The sequence below is a fragment of the Struthio camelus genome, chromosome 27 (genome assembly GCF_040807025.1).
Source record: "Struthio camelus isolate bStrCam1 chromosome 27, bStrCam1.hap1, whole genome shotgun sequence".
In the NCBI taxonomy this organism is placed as follows: domain Eukaryota; kingdom Metazoa; phylum Chordata; class Aves; order Struthioniformes; family Struthionidae; genus Struthio; species Struthio camelus.
The window spans coordinates 5,659,758-5,681,573 of NC_090968.1; the positions used below are offsets into that span (position 1 = coordinate 5,659,758).

The 21,816-nt window shown below is 60.5% G+C and overlaps 2 protein-coding genes across 8 annotated transcripts in view; one reads left to right on the plus strand and one right to left on the minus strand.

Moving 5' to 3' along the window:
• XPO7 (exportin 7) overlaps window positions 1-8,591 on the minus strand; it is a 55,808-nt gene extending 47,217 nt beyond the window's left edge. For 2 of the 4 annotated variants that reach the window (XM_009677698.2, XM_068920887.1), the window contains exon 1: window positions 7,792-7,927. In XM_009677698.2, coding sequence (XP_009675993.1) covers window positions 7,792-7,812 — 21 coding nt within the window. In that variant the 5' untranslated portion in view covers window positions 7,813-7,927. Of the gene's footprint in view, window positions 1-7,791; window positions 7,928-8,491 lie in introns of those variants that run through there. The other 2 variants (XM_068920888.1, XM_068920890.1) reach the window with 2 other exon arrangements.
• Window positions 8,592-14,613: 6,022 nt separating this feature from the next.
• Window positions 14,614-20,887, plus strand: DOK2 (docking protein 2). Of its 4 annotated transcripts, XM_068920838.1 has the most exons (6): window positions 14,614-14,629; window positions 15,026-15,220; window positions 15,972-16,268; window positions 16,387-16,489; window positions 17,987-18,168; window positions 18,255-20,887. In XM_068920838.1, exons 2-6 carry the CDS (start codon window positions 15,158-15,160, stop codon window positions 19,164-19,166), a joined length of 1,557 nt encoding a protein of 518 aa, XP_068776939.1. In that variant the 5' UTR covers window positions 14,614-14,629; window positions 15,026-15,157; the 3' UTR covers window positions 19,167-20,887. The 4 variants fall into 4 exon arrangements, with proteins under 4 accessions (XP_068776939.1, XP_068776938.1, XP_068776941.1 ...); XM_068920837.1 differs by lacking the exon at window positions 14,614-14,629 and having other exon boundaries at window positions 14,939-15,220; XM_068920839.1 differs by lacking the exon at window positions 14,614-14,629 and having other exon boundaries at window positions 14,941-15,220; window positions 16,393-16,489.
• The last annotated feature ends 929 nt before the right edge of the window (window positions 20,888-21,816 follow it).

Below are 21,816 nucleotides of genomic sequence, written 5' to 3' on the forward strand. Positions count from 1 at the left end.
AGAAGCATTAAGGGGTTCACATTTCTAGATCAGGTGCTTTTGTGGATCCGGCTCATTAGCCCCATTAAATTCAGCTCAAGTTAGAAGGAACTTCCTTATCCATTCTCCCATCTCGAGAGACATGACTCCAGAGCTACCAACAACCCCAGATGATAGCAGGTTAAAGCCTGTCCTCTAATGCTCAGTTACAAGGCCAGCACCCATTTCATTTATAAACAGAGATATCATATTAACGTGCAGCACAGAAACACCCGTGCAATACTTCAAAAGCTTTGTGCCTTTTACATCAATTTAATATTCCTAGAACCATGTTATTTTAGTTCCTACAATTACAGGGAAAAACTCAATTACTAGCGCCAGACAGTCCAGGCCCCTTGTATTATTCAGTTAAAAAAAGGAGACACATGACTGCCCAATGGTCATAACAGCGCCAACATACTAAGTTACCTAGCACTTTTGTGTGTCATAAGCATAAGGAAAACGGCAAGAGTAATCGTGATCAGTCAACAAAATCCCAGACTATTACTCAATCTTAAAAGATGTTAAAATACACGTGGAGAAACGTACAAGCAAGAAATGCAAGAAGTAACTGGACTAAGGCTTCCAAATGAGACTGGAAGCCATGAATCTCATTTCATTCTATCCCTGCCCTAAGTCACTGAATGCCTAGACCAGTTAGCGCTACTGGTCTCTGGCCTTTTCGGAGAGATCGAGATCCCTCCTCCTCCCTCCTCATAAGACACGTCATACTCAGGTCTCTCAAAGTACCAAGGTTGAAAGAAAAGAGGATAAAGAAAAAAGGAGAGAAGGCAGGAAGAGTTTTATCACAAAAAACCTTTAAGGAAAAGCATAACTTTTACAGACTTAGAAAAAATAAGGTATGGATGTGCTGTGTCAATTAGACATGAGAAAAAACAAAGAACAGAAGAGAAAGCAATTGCTCCCAACCTCACTATCATTTTCCTGCTATCTGGTTACACAGATACATACGCACTATAGATTTTTTCTGACCTGCCAAAGCGGGAAAGAAATCTTCAGAGCATCCCCACTCCCATTTGGAAAAAAAAAAAAAAAAATCCCCAAAACTCCTTTTACAGAATTGAGCCATTAACCACAAGTTCCCCATTACCAGAAATCAAATTAAGATACTATTCAAACTACCAATGTACTCAACTGAGTGGCAGGTCAGTACACAATTTGCCTGTCCTATTCCTGTAAATACTTTCTGGTTTGATGTTCTTGTGTTATTAATAAATTATACACAAATACTTATTCTGTTAAAAGAACTGTAATTTAAGAGTCAGCTAGAAATTCACAATTACACTTTTAACTACAAAAATGCTATAAGCAGGAAGAATAAGTGATTTCACACTATGTATGCAGTCTGAACAACCTTAACCGGGAAAGGAGGGAGTTTAGAAAAACATTTTAACATTCTAGTGCTAAAACATAACTTTTTGCTATCACATGCAGGGATTTGATTTACATTCAAGACTCACACCAGGTGAGTTTCCAGGTCTCTGAAACACTGCAGCCAGATTGTTCTGGGAGCATGCAATATAATGTTTAACTAGTGTTCCCATTCCAGATACTGCAGCGTGATATGCCAAGTGGCATACATGGATGTCCTGGCATGTCTCTCTACTCTGAGCCCAACTGCAGCATGGCTATGGCTGCTGAAGATACAGCCCAGACAAGCTATAAACAAGAGTACACGTTAGACAGTGCAGTCTTTGGCAAACTGCACCTGAGAATATTTAAAGCATCAAAGAACTGCTAAAAAAAATATCTCTTATTCACAGCACTCAGCTAATTGACTGCAGAATGTTATTTTTCTCAAGTGCAACCCATTTGTCAGCCTGTAGAATCACCTCTGATTTCCAGGGCAGAGCAAGAGGTGAGGGGAGAGAGATGAGAAACGTAACAGATGGGGATACGTTCCTGATGCCCCCGTTCAATACCCGCTGCACAGAACAAAGGATAGGAACATCTTCCGCAACATATCTAAAGAGCTAGTGCAGAACGCTACCCTTTCCAAAACACATTAGCCTCTCAAAAGACTTTTACAACAGAGATCTCACCCTGCCCAATTTTCTAAGTATGCCACAAATAAGATGTTAAGTACTCGAGGGTAAAGCTGATAATTTATAGTCTGACCACATCAGGGCAACAAGCTTCCCACTGGTAAACCATGACATTGTAGTTATTAGGAACCATGGAAAATATTCCACATTTTGTCCTTTATGAGAAATAAAGGCAAAGTGTCAAGCTTCTGCCTTGACTTCTGTAGAGATACTTTGTGAGTGTTTATCAACCTTCAACCGTACCTGTTATTATTTTGTTAGAAATAACACATACTAAAAACAATCGACAAGATACCATCATCATTATCAATTCCATACACCTAAGGTTACACCAAATGCAGTCAAAAACACTAACTAGTAATTCAGTGAATGAAAGACAGATCCTGATATCCTAGTCTGACCCTGAATGGGAAAGAAGCATGTCATTAAAATTGTTCTCTCTACTACGTTCTAAGTGCTATATTTGCTGCACAATCAAGAACAGGAAGAACTCAAAGTAAGCCAGGAAGTAACTGCTGCATGTTAATTGTCCGATCAGTGGGCTCCGACTTAAGGATATTAGAGATACTAAGACTGTAAGCAACACCTGATCATTTTAATATACAGATGCATTTTGTATGACTAGCCATAAGTAAAGGGAAGACACTCCATGTCTGCAGTACACAGTCATGTTTTCTGGATATATTTAGTATTTTATTCAACTGACTCGTTTCACTCCCTTATTTCCAAGAAGTTGCACAAATCAGATTTAGATCAGCACCAAAACATTTCTGAGGTAGTCTTTTCCAAGGCTTCAAACCCACTATCAAGAGAAAGTCAACTGTGCCAAAGTTAGATGAGCAAAGGAATAACAACATTCCTCTTGCAAATCAAAGTTGAAGAGGCACAGAGACCTTCACAGGGATCAGATTTTACAAGCACTGCTACTACACAAAAGGTCTAAGATGCACCAGCATCACAGATTACTCTGGTTACTCTTACAAAAAAAAAAAAAAAAACCTTAGAAGCACGAAGATAGAAAATTGCATCTTTGATGGGAATTTCAAGTTGTAAAAATGTAACTCCTTGAACTCTGCTTTAGTAAGCCTGAGCCCTATAGACTCATCAAATCACAAGTGCATCGTCCAAAACTATGGACAATGAGACATTCTGAACAGTAATAAAGTTCCTGAGCTACAGAGTATTCAGTGTTCTCTTAAAATGAGCAAGATCTCCTTAATTGTTTTAGCGTTGGCTATCAGAGGGAACATAGCTCAGTCACTAAAACAGGGAAAGGAGTCCAGACTTCTAAAACCACATTTGCAGCCCTGCTGCTCACTGCATGACCTGGCCATTTCACTTCTCTCTGCCTTTCTTTTATCGTCGTAACATGGATCCAGCTTATGCCAAATGGGTAAGCCAAAGCTTGCTCCATATTACAAAAGTTCTGAGATCTTCAGATGAAGTATTATAGAAGGTACAGTTACCTAAAAACAGACCGTGAGACTCCAGCTTACTGAATTCAATGACAAGATCTCCCACAGACTTCAATGAGGCTAGGATTTCACCCAGAGTCCATCTCTCAGCAGGCAGCTAATGAGTGTGAAAAAAACACAAAAGAAGCCAACACGTTCTCCTGTCCCATACAGACTGCTTCAAAACATCTAAAGTCATCTAAAGGTAAGATACAGTGAGCCAGGGCTGCTGCGAGTAGCTCTCTGTTGGACAGTGCACCTTACCTGCTACCTAGGATTATTCCAAGTATAATCCAGATGTAGACTAGGAGACAGAACAGAGACAATGAATAAACTGCTGGTGCTGGGAGCCCCCTGAGCAGAAAAGGAACATTCACCTTGTTTTATTTCAGAGTATGATTGCAGAGATCCTAAGCTTCTGCAACTATATACTTCTAGATTTTAGCAGAAGCCCAACTCTGAACACCTATCACTAAGTTTTTCTGCAACCCTGTTGCTGAGCACCCAGACAGTTAGCATAGTTAAAAAAAAGTTTTAAAAAAAGCCTAATTTGCAAAAGAAATGCTGCCATCTATTTTTAGTTGAACCAGTGCTTCCCCCTCCTCAGTTCCTGAATACTCCCTGGGGCTATTCTGAGATAAGTCCAAGTCCTTAGTAAGAGCTTTCAGTGAGTCCAATGACAAACTGAAGGAAAAAGGTTGAACTAAAACAAACGAAAAAGTATTCTAAGCAATTCGTAGTTGGGCAGTAGGCTAAATCGTGATTCTCTTACCAAGCAAGCGCAAAGTTACAGAAATATCAAATGGGAAACATGCATCCAGTCTCCAGGGTTTCAGCTGGAGCAAGTTGAATATTATAGATTTCTAGAGACAAATTAGATTTTGTGTTTGAGCCAAAACAACGTCCTTTAGAATACAGAAAGAGCACAAGGAAAAAAAAAAAATCAGGTCCTATTAGGGATGGAGAGGGAACTGCCCCTATGAAATAGTCTTAAAACAAAACAAGCTCCTCTTTCTCCCCCCCATAAAAACAGTACTTAATAATTTCACAAGGAGCCATTGACACTGGCAAGAAAATCCTGATGTCCTTCGCTGTTACATTCATATATGATGCAACCAATTTCTGTAAAATACCAACACACAAGATGGAAGTGACATGGAAGTACCCATCCCAACACAGGACATGTGTTTAAACACACATTTATATAAATTAAATATAGGTATAGGTTTATATATATATTAAAAGTATATTTTACGTATAAGTATATACGAACATACACTATATACATGCGTGCATATAGATCAGACACATTCCAGCTTCGTAACCTGGGTTTCTTGCCTTACATTCCACAGGGTCAATGAGAAAACTACCATCCCTTGGTTTTCAGTCTCACATGTCTCCTCCGTAAACCCATGCTCCTGTTCATTGAAAACATACACTGAATCCAAACAAGGTTTTCTACCAAGTTTCCCACGCAATGGTTTTGAGATGAAAGAATTAACTTTTGTTTGCATCCTACCCAGCGCATTTCAAGGCCCCAGCTGAACACCCGAATCCACTGAAACACGCAAATGAAAAAACATGAAATTTTCCAGCTTGGAACACAGAGCTGTCAGTTCATTTAACAGTTAAAAAGATAGAAAACTTTGTGCTCACCTCTTGCACTTGAAACGCCCAGGCCTGAACCTAACGCCAGACGATGCAGAACCAAGAAAAGGGATGCTAGTCACTCAGTTTCCTTTTTAGGGGCAAGATTCCTTCTTTTCTTATTAAAAATACCTACGTCAGTATCTGTCTTGTTACATCTCATGGACATAACATTCTTTCATTTCAACTTAGATTCAGGTCACTGAGAACAGGTAATAATAATAAAGTCATTTAGAAGTGACAACAATTTTTAGTTGGTGCAATGATTTCTTAAAAATCAAGATGAATGAAATATTCAGTACACAAAGTCACAGAATTAATCATCATCCTACAATAGACATTCTCCCAGAGGAATATTCTCACTCAGTAACTGTTGCCTTAAAATGGGATACAACATGGAAAATACCTCAGGGGTAAGGAAAGGGGAAGGTAAGGGGAGAGGGGACCCCAAAGATGACATAAATACATCTCCAAGAGAGAGGGGGAAAAAAAAAGGGGGAAATGGAAGTAAGGGGACTCATTCTTTGCCCACAAAGCTAATTATAATGACATCCTTGCTACTTTCTTTATTGTGAACAAGGTTAGTTTGATGCTCAGTAGACTCAAAGCAGGCAAAAAATATTAATTCAAAAGAATGCCATGAGTTTTTTGAGAAGTGAAAAAATTGGTACAGCAGTTCCCTTTAAGATTGCAGGACCTCTTTCCAGCCATACAAAATCATCTGATTCACTCTGCTCCTGTATCATTATCACTGCATCCTTTGTTTCTATATCCTGAACAGTCCTCCCTTGAAGAGCTGCTCAATATGAAAGCATCATAGCTTTCACTACATGAAATTGCTAACAAAACTCGTGGGCTCTCTCACAATTTCTATCATCTCTTATTTTTAAAGACCCATGAACATGATATTCTCTGTCAATATGGTCTCAAAAGTTCATCTCTGTTCTTACTAGTGCCCCATACTGTAAAGGGAATAACTTCAGTACAGATACTTTTTATAAATAATATTTTTGGGCCTCATCAAGTATCAGTATACCAGTTGTAATTCTTTGTAACTCCACGAAGTTACACTATTAACACATAATAAATAAATGAAAACTTTCATGAAGCAACAGCAAGATTTTACTAACCTTCTAGACATTGTACAGGTTTTGACAGCCAGTATTTATTTGTATATCCCTGTTCCCATTAAAATAGAACCAACTCCCATAGCATATTCCACAAAAACAATTCTCTCAATTATTCAAACTGATAGTCAACATCTTCCCACGATACTGGATAATCCAGTATCCTTCCTGTTAAATAAATATTATGTTTGACAGGGGAATCCGTACAACTTAGCTCAAACAATGTCCAAAAGACTGGAATTTCAGGCTACTAGAAGACCTCTAACCAAAAATTGAGTTTTATCAATATAAACCACTACTTCCTCCAGCCACAAAAAACAGATTCAGTTTTGAAATGAACCTTGGCTACTACTTAATGCCTTCGTCTGGAATTCAGAGAAGAAAGAGACAATGAAAAGCAAAAAGCCCCATCTAGTTGCAATAAGTAAGAGTTTTGTCAGCTGTATTTGTGCTCTACAGGACCTGCACCAAGCTGCAGGTGTCTTAACAGTATTTGCAAATATGCTTTCCTTTGAGGGGAACATCTTCCCAGCCTCGGACGTTAAACTTTAACTAATGAAGTTGAACATAGCAATTGCAACCCTGTTCTTACGGCTCAAACTTCCATTTGCTCAATTCAATATTTGACAAAGAAAAGCATGCTATGAAGCACAATTTTAAAGCAACGCAAGCAGCAGTTTCTCCAGACTTCGGTGCCAAACTGCAGGGTCACCAACTAAGTTTTTAAGGTAGAGTTCCACTAATGGCAAATGAATGGCAAATAAATACAGAGTTTCTTCAGTAAATTTAGTTTGTGAACTGTTTAATAATACAGTAGTTCCTCTTCTCCCCAGAGATTACCCAAGAGACATTTGCTAGCAACCATGCCAGACAACCTGAGAGTCGCACAGCTCTATTCTGAGTTAATAAACTGCTCACCCTTGTGGTTCACAAGGGTATCATAGGAAGAATATATTTATCTAAAAGTTGCAAGGATAATATATAACTATCAGGGTCATTACAATTTAGCCAGTCTTTTGGACACCATGCAAATTCTGTGCAAGTTCTACTAAAATATTATGCAAAAAACCCCACAATTTCCTCAATGGTATCTATTTTTACTTTTTCTGTCAGTGACAGCACTACTCTTCACGATGCTCTTCATAATACCATGGACGCCTGACTTGCTTAAAGGCATGGTCATCTTTGATTTAGCTCTCAGTTTATGTATGCAAGATCAACAGGGTTATCCACACGGAGTTCTGTTTTTAATGCCACTAAAAACAGTTTATCTAAACAAAAAAAAAAAAAAAAAGAGTCTCATTCACCGGTGGAAAAACAAGCGTGGGTGCAAACCCAAACCCAGGATGCAAACCCAAAGCTACCGCGAGAGAAATTGGCCGCACGGGCCGAGCTGGGCAACGGCGGGGAGGGAGGCTGGAAAGTGATGGTTTTAAGAGCCTGCGGTATTCTCAAGAATAGAGCAGTCTGCTTACTTACGGGGGGTTGTTCGGCGAGCATCCCTTCCCAAAAAGGTTTACGCTGGGCGCTGCTAGAAAACTCCACGCAAAGAGCCGTAAGACGCAAGCGTTGCTGTGTTGGTAAACACTGACCCCAGGCAGCACCCTCGCTCTCGGCCGCGGCCGGGCTGCCGGCACCCCCGCCGGCCCAGTGCCATCTCAGAGCCGGGAACGCGCCGCCGGCCGCCACCGCGGCGCCCCGGCCCTTCCCCGCTCGGCGGCGCGGACGCGCGGCTCGGCCCCGGGCAGCCGCCGGCCGACCAGGCCGCGGCCCGCGACCGTTAACGGCCCCCCGGCGACCGTTAACGGCTCCCGCCGGCGGGCCGCCGCCATGCCAGCGCCCAGAGCCGCGGCCGAGGCCCAGGCCGAGCCCCCGTCTCCACCCCGCGCAGCCGCGGGCCCCGCTGCCGGGGGCAGCGCCGAGGCCGCCCGGTTTCCCCTCGCAGCCCGGCGGAGGCGGCGCGGCGCGGCGCAACCCTCCCCGCCCCGCCGGCCGCGGGGCCTCCGGGCCCGCTGCCACCCCCAAGCCCGGCCGGGCCTTCCCCCGCCTTCCCGGCCGCCTCCAGCGGCGCGGCGGGCCGCCGCCGAGGCGCGGGGCCGAGGAGGGAGCCCGGCCGGCCGGCCGCCGCCGCCGCCCGCCGCCCCCCGTCCCGGCGGCGCGGCGCGGCCCCCCCCCTCACCTGCACATGATCCGCCATTTTGCTCCATTCATGCTCCTCTCCCTCCGCCTCCGCCGGCCCCGGCACGCGCCCGCCCCCCCCCCTTCTCCTCCTCCTCCTCCGCCCCCCCCCCCTCGCCGCCGCCCGCCCGCGCGCAGGCGCGCTGGGCCCCGCCGCTCTCTGCGCCTGCGCCTCCTCCCTCGCCCCCCGCGCACTCGCGCACTCGGCGCAACTCGCCCCGGCCCGCCCCGCCCCGCCGCCTCAGCCCGCAGCGGCCCCCGCCCCGCAACCCGCGTCGAGAATAGCTCCGCGCCCGCCGCGGCGTAGGGTGACGTCAGCGACGCCGGCGGCGCAGGGGGGAGGGAGGGGCCGCGCTTTGTTGACATGGCTCTTAAAGGCGCCGCGCTGCGCCCGTGCCGCCAGTGCCGCCAGTATCCCCGGCGCCACTGCCCCCAGTGCCCCCTGCACCAGCGCCCCCAATACCCCAGCATCAGTGCCCCCAGCACCAGTGTCTCTGTGCCCCTAGTGCCCCCTGCACCAGTGCTCCCCCAGACCTCGGCACCAGTGCCCCCACTGCCCCCACTGCCCCCTGCACCAGTGCCCCCAGTGCCCCCAGCATCAGTGCCCCCAGCACCAGTGTCCCTGTGCCCCCACTGCCCCCTGCACCAGTGCTCCTCCAGACCTTCGCACCAGTGCCCCCACTGCCTTGACTGCCCCAAGTGCCATCAGCACCAGTGTCCCTGTGCCCCCAGTGTCCCATGCACCAGTGCTCCCCCAGACCTCGGCACCAGTGCCCCCAGTGCCCCCAGTGCCCTGTGCACCAGTGCTCTCACTGCCCCCAGTGCCCCGTGCACCAGTGCCCCCCATGCCCCTGGCACCAGTGCCCTAAGTGCCCCCAGTGCCCCCTGCACCAGTGCCCCCCATGCCCCCGGCACCAATACCCTCAGTGCCCCCAGTCTCCCTGGCACCACTTCCCCCAGCCTCCAGCACCAGTGCCCCCCATACCCCCAAACCCAGTGCCCCCAGTACCCCTGATGCCCCTGGCACCAGTGCCCCTAGTGTCCCCAGTAGCCGCAGGTCCCATAGCCCCCTGCACCCCTGGCACCAGTGCCCCCAGGCCCCAGCCCGCTCCTGCCCGGGCCACCCGAGCGCCCGGGAGCCGCCTTGGCAGCGAGGCAGCCACGGCACCCACGGGGCGTCTGCATCCGGCCACGCTTCGCCCTCTTCATTTTTCCCTTCGCTCAAGGCCTGCACGGAGGATGCAGCAAACGTTGGTGCCCTCTCGTGGCTTGAGGCTGCGGGCTCGAGGTGCCCGCGGGCCCTGAAAGCCCTGCGCCCGCCGAGGGCCGTGTGTCCTGCCCACCGAGGGCCGTGTGTCCTGCGCCCCGAGGGCCGTGTGTCCTGCCGCCCCGAGGGCCGTGTGTCCTGCGCCCCGAGGGCCGTGTGTCCTGCCGCCCCGAGGGCCGTGTGTCCTGCGCCCCGAGGGCCGTGTGTCCTGCCGCACCGAGGGCCGTGTGTCCTGCTGGCACCGAGGGCCGTGTGTCCTGCCGCCCCGAGGGCCGTGTGTCCTGCACCCCGAGGGCCGTGTGTCCTGCCCACCGAGGGCCGTGTGTCCTGCCGCCCCGAGGGCCATGTGTCCTGCTGCCCCGAGGGCCGTGTGTCCTGCACCCCGAGGGCCGTGTGTCCTGCTGCCCCGAGGGCCGTGTGTCCTGCTGGCACCGAGGGCCGTGTGTCCTGCCGCACCGAGGGCCGTGTGTCCTGCCGCCCCGAGGGCCGTGTGTCCTGCCGCACCGAGGGCCGTGTGTCCTGCTGCCCCGAGGGCCGTGTGTCCTGCCGCCCCGAGGGCCGTGTGTCCTGCACCCCGAGGGCCGTGTGTCCTGCTGCACCGAGGGCCGTGTGTCCTGCTGGCACCGAGGGCCGTGTGTCCTGCTGCCCCGAGGGCCGTGTGTCCTGCCGCACCGAGGGCCGTGTGTCCTGCTGCCCCGAGGGCCGTGTGTCCTGCTGCACCGAGGGCCGTGTGTCCTGCCGCACCGAGGGCCGTGTGTCCTGCTGCCCCGAGGGCCGTGTGTCCTGCCCACCGAGGGCCGTGTGTCCTGCTGCCCCGAGGGCCGTGTGTCCTGCCGCACCGAGGGCCGTGTGTCCGGCTGCCCCGAGGGCCGTGTGTCCTGCCGCCCCGAGGGCCGTGTGTCCTGCCCACCGAGGGCCGTGTGTCCTGCCGCACCGAGGGCCGTGTGTCCTGCTGCCCCGAGGGCCGTGTGTCCTGCCGCACCGAGGGCCGTGTGTCCTGCTGCCCCGAGGGCCGTGTGTCCTGCCCACCGAGGGCCGTGTGTCCTGCCGCCCCGAGGGCCGTGTGTCCTGCACCCCGAGGGCCGTGTGTCCTGCCCACCGAGGGCCGTGTGTCCTGCTGGCACCGAGGGCCGTGTGTCCTGCCCACCGAGGGCCGTGTGTCCTGCTGGCACCGAGGGCCGTGTGTCCTGCCGCCCCGAGGGCCGTGTGTCCTGCGCCCCGAGGGCCGTGTGTCCTGCCGCCCCGAGGGCCGTGTGTCCTGCTGGCACCGAGGGCCGTGTGTCCTGCTGCACCGAGGGCCGTGTGTCCTGCTGCCCCGAGGGCCGTGTGTCCTGCTGGCACCGAGGGCCGTGTGTCCTGCTGACACCGAGGGCCGTGTGTCCTGCCGCCCCGAGGGCCGTGTGTCCTGCCCACCGAGGGCCGTGTGTCCTGCACCCCGAGGGCCGTGTGTCCTGCTGCACCGAGGGCCGTGTGTCCTGCTGGCACCGAGGGCCGTGTGTCCTGCTGCCCCGAGGGCCGTGTGTCCTGCCGCCCCGAGGGCCGTGTGTCCTGCTGCACCGAGGGCCGTGTGTCCTGCTGGCACCGAGGGCCGTGTGTCCTGCCGCACCGAGGGCCGTGTGTCCTGCTGCCCCGAGGGCCGTGTGTCCTGCCCACCGAGGGCCGTGTGTCCTGCTGCCCCGAGGGCCGTGTGTCCTGCGCCCCGAGGGCCGTGTGTCCTGCCGCACCGAGGGCCGTGTGTCCTGCGCCCCGAGGGCCGTGTGTCCTGCTGGCACCGAGGGCCGTGTGTCCTGCACCCCGAGGGCCGTGTGTCCTGCCCACCGAGGGCCGTGTGTCCTGCGCCCCGAGGGCCGTGTGTCCTGCTGCCCCGAGGGCCGTGTGTCCTGCCGCACCGAGGGCCGTGTGTCCTGCTGCCCCGAGGGCCGTGTGTCCTGCTGCACCGAGGGCCGTGTGTCCTGCTGGCACCGAGGGCCGTGTGTCCTGCCGCACCGAGGGCCGTGTGTCCTGCTGCCCCGAGGGCCGTGTGTCCTGCTGGCACCGAGGGCCATGTGTCCTGCCGCACCGAGGGCCGTGTGTCCTGCTGCCCCGAGGGCCGTGTGTCCTGCTGCACCGAGGGCCGTGTGTCCTGCCCACCGAGGGCCGTGTGTCCTGCCGCCCCGAGGGCCGTGTGTCCTGCTGCCCCGAGGGCCGTGTGTCCTGCTGGCACCGAGGGCCGTGTGTCCTGCCGCACCGAGGGCCGTGTGTCCTGCTGCCCCGAGGGCCGTGTGTCCTGCCCACCGAGGGCCGTGTGTCCTGCTGCCCCGAGGGCCGTGTGTCCTGCTGCCCCGAGGGCCGTGTGTCCTGCCCACCAAGGGCCGTGTGTCCTGCTGCACCGAGGGCCGTGTGTCCTGCCCACTGAGGGCCGTGTGTCCTGCTGCACCGAGGGCCGTGTGTCCTGCGCCCCGAGGGCCGTGTGTCCTGCACCCCGAGGGCCGTGTGTCCTGCTGCCCCGAGGGCCGTGTGTCCTGCACCCCGAGGGCCGTGTGTCCTGCTGCACCGAGGGCCGTGTGTCCTGCTGCCCCGAGGGCCGTGTGTCCTGCTGGCACCGAGGGCCGTGTGTCCTGCGCCCCGAGGGCCGTGTGTCCTGCGCCCCGAGGGCCGTGTGTCCTGCTGCCCCGAGGGCCGTGTGTCCTGCTGGCACCGAGGGCCGTGTGTCCTGCTGCCCCGAGGGCCGTGTGTCCTGCCGCCCCGAGGGCCGTGTGTCCTGCTGGCACCGAGGGCCGTGTGTCCTGCACCCCGAGGGCCGTGTGTCCTGCTGCCCCGAGGGCCGTGTGTCCTGCTGGCACCGAGGGCCGTGTGTCCTGCCGCCCCGAGGGCCGTGTGTCCTGCTGGCACCGAGGGCCGTGTGTCCTGCTGCCCCGAGGGCCGTGTGTCCTGCTGGCACCGAGGGCCGTGTGTCCTGCTGCCCCGAGGGCCGTGTGTCCTGCCGCCCCGAGGGCCGTGTGTCCTGCTGGCACCGAGGGCCGTGTGTCCTGCTGCCCCGAGGGCCGTGTGTCCTGCCGCCCCGAGGGCCGTGTGTCCTGCTGCCCCGAGGGCCATGTGTCCTGCGCCCCGAGGGCCGTGTGTCCTGCCGCCCCGAGGGCCGTGTGTCCTGCTGCCCCGAGGGCCGTGTGTCCTGCTGCCCCGAGGGCCGTGTGTCCTGCCGCCCCGAGGGCCGTGTGTCCTGCGCCCCGAGGGCCGTGTGTCCTGCTGCACCGAGGACCGTGTGTCCTGCTGGCACCGAGGGCCGTGTGTCCTGCTGCCCCGAGGGCCGTGTGTCCTGCTGGCACCGAGGGCCGTGTGTCCTGCGCCCCGAGGGCCGTGTGTCCTGCCGCCCCGAGGGCCGTGTGTCCTGCCGCCCCGAGGGCCGTGTGTCCTGCTGGCACCGAGGGCCGTGTGTCCTGCTGGCACCGAGGGCCGTGTGTCCTGCGCCCCGAGGGCCGTGTGTCCTGCTGCCCCGAGGGCCGTGTGTCCTGCCGCCCCGAGGGCCGTGTGTCCTGCGCCCCGAGGGCCGTGTGTCCTGCTGGCACCGAGGACCGTGTGTCCTGCTGGCACCGAGGGCCGTGTGTCCTGCTGCCCCGAGGGCCGTGTGTCCTGCTGGCACCGAGGGCCGTGTGTCCTGCGCCCCGAGGGCCGTGTGTCCTGCCGCCCCGAGGGCCGTGTGTCCTGCCGCCCCGAGGGCCGTGTGTCCTGCTGGCACCGAGGGCCGTGTGTCCTGCTGGCACCGAGGGCCGTGTGTCCTGCGCCCCGAGGGCCGTGTGTCCTGCTGGCACCGAGGGCCGTGTGTCCTGCTGCACCGAGGGCCATGTGTCCTGCTGCCCCGAGGGCCGTGTGTCCTGCCGCACCGAGGGCCATGTGTCCTGCGCCCCGAGGGCCGTGTGTCCTGCCGCACCGAGGGCCGTGTGTCCTGCTGGCACCGAGGGCCGTGTGTCCTGCTGCCCCGAGGGCCGTGTGTCCTGCCGCCCCGAGGGCCGTGTGTCCTGCTGCCCCGAGGGCCATGTGTCCTGCGCCCCGAGGGCCGTGTGTCCTGCTGGCACCGAGGGCCGTGTGTCCTGCTGCCCCGAGGGCCGTGTGTCCTGCCGCCCCGAGGGCCGTGTGTCCTGCTGCCCCGAGGGCCGTGTGTCCTGCCGCCCCGAGGGCCGTGTGTCCTGCTGGCATGTTGCCCCGAATCTCCATGCCCGACCCACGAAGCAGCTGGCGCAGCCTGTCCTGCTGCCCCGTCCCCGTCGCCGTCCTGGCGCTGCCCCGGGGCCGAGCGACAGCCCAGCGGTGGCCGAGGCCGCAGGCCGCCGGCGCGCGGGCTCCGCCGGGGAAGCCGCGGCGGTGCCGGGGCGGCAGGCTTTGATTAGCCGAGCTCGGAGACGCGCTCCTGGCATGAAAGGCGGCAGTGCCGGCCCCCGCCACCGCCTGCCTCGCGCCCTTCCCGAGCCTTTTCTTCGGGGGAAGGTGTCCGGAGAGCGGGCAGCCCCCCGGCCCGCCGCCTTTCTTCCCTCCAAGAGCTCTGCGGCTCTCGCCCCGCCTGAATACCCTCCGTGCGGGGCCGGCGGGGACTTGAAAGGGAGCCGGGGCAGAGCCGCGGCGCGCCGCGACGAGGGGGTCGAGCCCCACTAGCCGACCCCTTCCCTAACGGGGGGCAGCCTTTGGGGAGGGGGCTTGGGGGGCTGCCAGAGGCATGCAAAGCCTGGGCAGGAGGAGGAGGAGGAGGAAGGCCTCCGGCTCCAGACATCCCCATGCACAGGTCGCCCCGCTGCCCCGGAGGAGCGGGGGGGATGCTGGCGCCGCGGGAGAGAAAACGATGAGCTGGTAAATCTGCTTCCTGCGGGACCCGTAACACTTTCCGTCCTCTCTGCAGCGGAGGTATAAATAACGCGTTTCCGGGTGGCGGGCGGCCTGGGTCTCCCGCACGGCCCCGGCCCTCCAAGGCATCCGGACTGCCCGCGGGAGGGCGCAGGGCCTCGCCGCCGCTCCCCAACGGCCCTGCTGGCCGCCAGCGGGGGCACCTCCAGCCCCGTTTCCCAGATAGGGAAACTGAGGCACGGACAGGGTTTGCCCACGATGGTGCCCCTCCTGCACCGTGCGGGTGGGCGAAAAGCAGCGGACCGGCAACGGCAGCGGGCGCACGCACGCACGTGTGCGGGCCAGCGCAGCCCCGCCGCGGCCCCCGGGGACGGGCCGGCACGCCGCACGTGCGCGCACGCGCTCGCCTCCGAGCAGCGCCCGCGGCTGCCCTTTTTGGTAACATCGCACATACAGGAAGCTCGAGCGCAACCCGTACGCGTGTAGGAAACGAGAGAGAGGAAAAAAAAAAAAATAGGAGCGGGGCCGAGAGGCGAGGAGGGCGCCAGGGCAGCGGCGGGGGCGCCGGAGGATGCCCGCGGCTGCAAGATGGACGAGGCGGCGGTGAAGCAGGGCGCGCTCTACCTGCAGCTGCAGCAGACCTTCGGCAAGGTAAGGACGAGCCCGGGGCCGCCGCAGCTCCGTGCACGGCCGGGGCCGGCCCTCGCCCCGCTGCCTGCGCGCCCCGACCTCGGTGTCTTGCAAAGGGCCGGTGAGGGCACGAGGGCGCTGGGGGCAGAGCCCGGCGTTTCCCGCGCGGGGGGCGCTGGGTGCACGGCGGGTTTCGCGTGGCAGCGGGCGCCTCCGGAGGAGCCGGGCGATCGCCGCCGGCTCGGCCGCTGCCGGGAGCCTTGGCGGCGCGAAGCCTCCTGCTCGCCGCCCGCCCGCCGGGCCGCTGGGAAGGAGCTGGGGCCTCGGAGGCGCCGGATGCGCCCGGCGCGGCGAAAGGCTCCAGCCCGCGGCGCAGCGGGGTGCCGAGCCGAGGCCGGGGCGCGAGCCCCTGCGCCGCCCCCGCCGGCCGGTGAGAGCCGGGCGCAGCGAGGGCTGCCGGCGGCCGCCGCTCTTGTGCAAGAAGGGGAAGGAGCTTCCTGGGCGTCTCCGGCGGCCGCCCGGCCAGCCGGGACGCGTCTCGCTCTGCAAGGGCACCGCGCGCGGGGTGCGGGGGGCGCAGGACGGGTCCTTGCTCCCTGCGGTGGGCGGCTCCGGGCGCCCCGCAGCGCCGGGCAGGCCGGGGAGCTGCGTGCGCGTTGCTGTTCGGCGCGGGGCGGGGGTGCTCCACCGGGGAGGCAAAAGCGGAGCTGGCGAACGCCGGCGGGCGGGCGAGGGGGGCTCCCGATCCATCCCCTTCCTTCCCCTCTGGCAGAAATGGAAGAAGTTCTGGGGCATTTTGTACCGGGAAAGCTCCTGCTCCACGGCCCGCCTGGAGCTGTTCGAGGGCGCCGCGCCGCCCGCCGCCGACAAGCCGCGGCGCAGCGAGAGCGGCAGGAGGATCGTCAAGCTGAGCGACTGCGTGCACGTGGCGGAGGCGCCCGGCGACGCCGGCGGCCCCAAGGACACCGTCGCCTTCCTGCTGGAGACCACCGACAAGTGCTACCTCCTGGCGGCCGAGGGGGCCGAGGCGGCCGGCTGGATCGGGAGGCTCTGCGAGCTGGCCTTTCCCGTGAGCCGGGGCGCCAGGCGGGCCGGGGAGGCTGCGGCGGAGGGGCGAGGCGGCAGGGGGTGAGCGGGGCCGCGCGGGCTCAGCCGCCGCGGCTCAGCCGCCGCTCTTTCCTTGGGAGGAGCAGGCGGCGGCGGGGAAGGATGGCCAACAAGCCGCGCCGAAATCCAAGGACGGCGAGTTTTCCATGGAGGAGAACTCCCTCTACAGCTCCAGGGGCAAAGGTGGGCAGCGCGGCGGGCCGGGGCAGCTGGGGGGCTCTGTACCCCGCCGGGCGGCGCTGCGCCCAGCGCTAGACTCGCGGTGCAGCGACCGGGCGAGACTGGGCTTCGGAGGCGGCTGGCTGGACGGCGGCACGGGTGGACAGGGCAGAGGAGCGAGGAAGCAGCAGCCCCCCCCCGGGCCAGGCCCCCCCGCCGCGTCCCCGAGGCACGCTGCTCCCAACCGGCTGCCCTTACGTCGTGCCCCGGGCATCGCGCGCCCGGGCTCTGCTTGCCCCCCCGTCGCGAGCGCGAGCGCCGCCAGGCTCGTCCTGCCTGTGCAAACGGCCACCACAACAGCGACTCGCAGGCGGCGCAATGGAAAGCCCGTCTCAGAAATAGCTGCTTTGCGCTCTTCCTGCGCTGCGGTTTGCCAGGGCAGAGCTTGGTTGCGATAACTGGCCACTCCTGAGCGGCCAGCGCCTTTGAGCCCTTATCGGCCGGATACTGCTTTCCCCGCCACCCCCCGCCCGGGCAGCGCCGGGGGGGTCACGGTCCCCATTGCACCACGGCATCGCCCGGGGGGTGGGCTCGGGGCTGGCTCGGGGCTGGGGCACACGATGATCCCAGCAAAAAGGACGTGAGGGTGGATGGCACATCGGGGAGAGGGGGGTGGCGAGGTCGCCAGCCCTCCGGGGACGCCACAGCGAGCTGGCGAGTCGCGGGAGCCCGGCGCGGGAGCTGCTGCAGCTCTCGGCTAAAGCCTGGGTCCATGCTGGGCCACGCCGCTCTCGCCTGCACACGTGGGGAGGTGGCTGGAGGGCACCCCCAGCGCCGGCGTGTGCACCCTCGCGTGCAGGCGAGTGCACCCTCAGTGCTGGCGTGTGCACCCTCAGCACAGGCGGGTGCACCCTCAGCGCAGGCGGGTGCACCCTCAGTGCAGGCGGGTGCACCCTCAGTGCAGGCATGTGCACCCTCAGCGCAGGCGAGTGCACCCTCAGCGCAGGCGAGTGCACCCTCAGTGCAGGCATGTGCACCCTCAGCGCAGGCGAGTGCACCCTCAGCACAGGCGGGTGCACCCTCGCATGCAGGCGGGTGCACCCTCGCATGCAGGCGGGTGCACCCTCAGTGCAGGCGGGTGCACCCTCAGCGCAGGCATGTGCACCCTCACATGCAGGCGTGGGCACCCTCAGCGCAGGCAAGTGCACCCTCAGCGCAGGCGTGGGCACCCTCAGCGCAGGCAAGTGCACCCTCAGCGCAGGCGTGGGCACCCTCAGCGCACGCGTGTGCACCCTCACACACAGGCCTGTGCACCCTGGCTGCATGGCGGGGTTTGGAGCAACCCCAGGGCCGATGTCCCCCCAAGCCACCTTTGAGCTGCCTGGCACGCCACGGTGCTGCCGTGCACGGCCCTGCGCCCAGCTGGCCCTGCGGGGCACCCCTCTCCTGCCGCGCGCCCGGGGACTGCTGCCCGCGTCCCTGCGGGCCGGCGCTGACGCGTGCCCCCTCCTTCGCACCCAGTCGTCTTGGAGAAGGAGTTTGAGGTGACGGTGAGGGCCACCGAGTCCTCGGAGCGCTGCCACCTCTGGGGCCGGTTCCTCCTGCGGGCCGAGGAGGAGGCCCTGGAGCTGCGGGATTTCCAGACGCTGGAGGTGCTCTACAGCTGGCCCTACAAGTTCCTGCGGCGCTTCGGCCGCGATAAGGTAGGGGGGACGCCGGGGAGGGCGAAGCGGGGCCGGGTGGGGTGGCAGGGGTGCAGCGCGGGCGACCTGACCCCATCCTTCGCCAGGTGACCTTCTCCTTCGAGGCCGGCCGACGGTGCGCGTCCGGCGAAGGCAACTTCGAGTTTGAGACGCGGCGAGGCAACGAGATCTTCCAGGTCATCGAGTCGGCCATCGCCGTGCAGCGGGGCCGGGGGGCCGAGGAGCCGCGGCGGGGCGGCCCCGCGGACGACGCCTGCCGGCCGCCGGGCCACGTCAAGGCGCCCAGCTGGACGCTGGAGCACGAGGAGCGGGGCTCGGCCGAGGCCACCAAGTGCCCCTCGCTGGAGCCCGCCCGGGACGGGAAAGCCACCAAAGGCAAGTCGCCCAGCGGCTGCCCCGCGGCCGGCGAGCCCAAGGGCGCCTTCCTGCCCGCGCACGGCGCCGAGTGCCCCTACGCCGAGCCCTGCGACTCCCTGCGCCGGGCCAACCCCCCGGCCGGGGCCAAGGCCCTGGAGAAGGGCAGGAAGCCGGAGCCGCCGGCCAAAGAGGCGGCGGAGTCCGAGTACGCCGTCCCCTTCGACACCATCGCCAAGTCGCTCGCGGGCGGCAAGTTCGGGGGCTTCCTCGGCGGCGCCCAGGAGCCGCCGGCCCCGCTCTACGACAGCGTCAGGGCGGCGGGCGGGCGGAAAGGCAGGCAGCCCCCGCTGCCCCTCGCCGCCAAGCCGGAGCACATCTACGACGAGCCCGAGGGGCTGTCCGCCCACACCGTGTACGACGAGCCCGAGGAGGTGAAGGGGGAGGCCTGGCGGCTGCAGGCGGCCCCGGAGGACCCCTCGGGACACGAGTACCCCTACAACCCGCAGCGGGACGACTACTCCGTGCCCAAGAGACCCGTCCCGGTCAAGCAGCCCTTCGCGGTGCAGGGTGAAGAGTGGCTTGGGGACAGCGAGTATGACAACGTGGCCCTCAAGTTTGTCAAGAAGAGGAACCTGCAGTGAGAGAGAGGTGGCGGCGACGGGGGGGGAGGAAGAGGCTGTGCTCTCCCCACGCCGCGCGGGGCCCCGGCAGCAGCTGAGGCCGCCCAGCTCATCTCACCCATGACTGCAGAACGGGGCGGCCCGGGCGCTCTGCCGGCGCGGCCTCGGGCTGCGTGTGCAGGGCGGGATGGGCCGCGGGGAGCCGGAGCCGGAGCCGGAGCGGGGCCGGGCCGCGCCGCTGGAGGGCACTGTCAGCCCGCGGCACCGGCCGGCGCGGCGGCTGCGGCCCCCCCCGGCCTCGCACCCCGCAGCCGCCGGGCACCGGCGCCCCTCTGCGCTCCCTGGCCACGTTCCTCGCTCAGCACCCTTCCTCCTTCGCTGATACCCGCTGATTTTCTCTGCTTTCTGTTTGCCACCCGGCCAGTCCTGCGCTGCGAGGGCCGGCTGGTGATGCACGGCGCTGGCGCTCCACGGCCCTGACGATGCACGACGCACGCTGCGAGGGCTGTCTAGTGATGCGCAGCCCTGGCGATGCACGGTGCGCGCTACGAGGGCTGCCTGGCGATGCACAGCCCTGGCGATGCACGGTGCACGCTGCGAGGGCTGTCTAGTGATGCGCAGCCCTGGCGATGCACGGTGCACGCTGCGAGGGCTGTCTAGTGATGCGCAGCCCTGGCGATGCACGGTGCACGCTGCGAGGGCTGCCTGGCGATGCACAGCCCTGGCGATGCACGGTGCACGCTGCGAGGGCTGTCTAGTGATGCGCAGCCCTGGCGATGCACGGTGCACGCTGCGAGGGCTGCCTGGCGATGCACAGCCCTGGCGATGCACGGTGCACGCTGCGAGGGCTGTCTAGTGATGCGCAGCCCTGGCGATGCGCAGCCCTGGCGATGCATGGTGCACGCTGCGAGGGCTGCCTGGCGATGCACAGCCCTGGCGATGCACGGTGCACGCTGCGAGGGCTGTCTAGTGATGCGCAGCCCTGGCGATGCACGGTGCACGCTGCGAGGGCTGTCTAGTGATGCGCAGCCCTGGCGATGCACGGTGCACGCTGCGAGGGCTGCCTGGCGATGCACAGCCCTGGCGATGCACGGTGCACGCTGCGAGGGCTGTCTAGTGATGCGCAGCCCTGGCGATGCACGGTGCACGCTGCGAGGGCTGCCTGGCGATGCGCAGCCCTGGCGATGCACGGTGCACGCTGCGAGGGCTGCCTGGCGATGCACAGCCCTGGCGATGCACAGCCCTGGCGATGCACGGTGCACGCTGCGAGGGCTGCCTGGCGATGCACAGCCCTGGCGATGCACGGTGCACACTGCGAGGGCTGCCTGGCGATGCACAGCCCTGGCGATGCACGGTGCACGCTGCGAGGGCTGCCTGGCGATGCACAGCCCTGGCGATGTGCAGCCCTGGTGATGCCTGGCACACATCGCCAGGGCTGCCTGACGATGCACGGCCCCGCTGTCAGCCCGCACCAGTCGTGCAATACCCTCAGCTCTCTCACGGCAAAGACTTCCTGCTTGCAGGTTTCTTCACAGCTGCGCTGCTGTGCGACAGCTGAGCATGGCCAGCGTCGCGGCCGCGCTCGGACCCCGAGCCCTGCTCTCCCCCCACGCGACCCCCCGCCTGGGCCTCCGGCTGCGCGAGCGGGTTTGTGGCGGGGCTCGGCCCGGTCTTCGCCCCGCGATGGGAGCGGGGGCCGCCGAGGGGCCGCGAGGGAGCCGCGAGCATCTCCGCCGGGCTGGGTGCAGCGTGTCTGTCTGAAGGTCACACTGCCGCCTCGCTCAGCAAGTACAGTGGCATAAATTTCTACTGTCTCAGCTAGGTTTTTAATTTTTTTTTTTTAAATAAAACCACTTTCCAGCTGCCTCTGAATTATAAATGAAATACTAAGCTTTATTGTCATGGCGATTTTAGTGGCTGGCTCCTCTCCTCCCGGTACATGGAGACCAGAACCAGGCCTGACACAGACTGACTTGTTCAGGGTTAATGGGTGTCCACCTCCTCCCCGAGACCATCTCCAGCCCTCTAAAACCCCTGTGTCCCCGCCGGGCGGAGAAGGAGGAGGAGGCTGCTTCGCTGAGGCCCTCTCGGAGACACGGGTGCCTCGTCCCGCTGGGAGAGCAATCCTAATTAATTGCAGTACTTCTTCTTTGCACTTTGCAAAGAGACCAGAGAGGGGAAGAGCTGTGCTCAGACACATACGTGAAGTTGCAGAGGAGCCAGGTCAGGGTCCAGTTTAGCATCGGCCGTTGTTTTGGTGATGAACCTGTGCGCCGAATGGCTTCACCGTTGCCGATGCCTATTGCCCCCGCGGGCAGCCGGACTGACCTTTGGTGGCACACGCCAGCTCCGCTGCGGCCGCGGCGGGGCCCCTGGAGCGGGATCCTGCCGCCACCGGCCCCCGAGCAGGGCTCACACCCAGGCACCGCCATCGCCCCGGCAGGCCTTCCACCAAAGGGAAAGAAAAGGCATGAATTATTTATAATCTCTTTCAATCAAATAAATGGTTAGGTGCTTGAGTTAATTTCCTGGATCCTGAAAATCCAAAGTGCAGACTTTTAATAAGGCAAATTAAGTGCTTTATATATTACACTGATTAAAGCTCCGTATCAATCTATCTATCACAGGCGGAATTGCCGGGGTTGGGAAACAAACAGATCCCCAGCAACGG

What these genes read in the sequence shown, in the direction of transcription:
- DOK2 (XM_068920838.1), top strand. Translation starts at nt 15,158, where the DNA reads ATGGACGAGGCGGCGGTGAAGCAGGGCGCGCTCTACCTGCAGCTGCAG. An exon ending in TCTGCGAGCTGGCCTTTCCC is followed by an intron (nt 16,269 to 16,386) that starts GTGAGCCGGGGC and finishes TTTCCTTGGGAG; the next exon opens with GAGCAGGCGGCGGCGGGGAA. An exon ending in CTACAGCTCCAGGGGCAAAG is followed by an intron (nt 16,490 to 17,986) that starts GTGGGCAGCGCG and finishes CTTCGCACCCAG; the next exon opens with TCGTCTTGGAGAAGGAGTTT.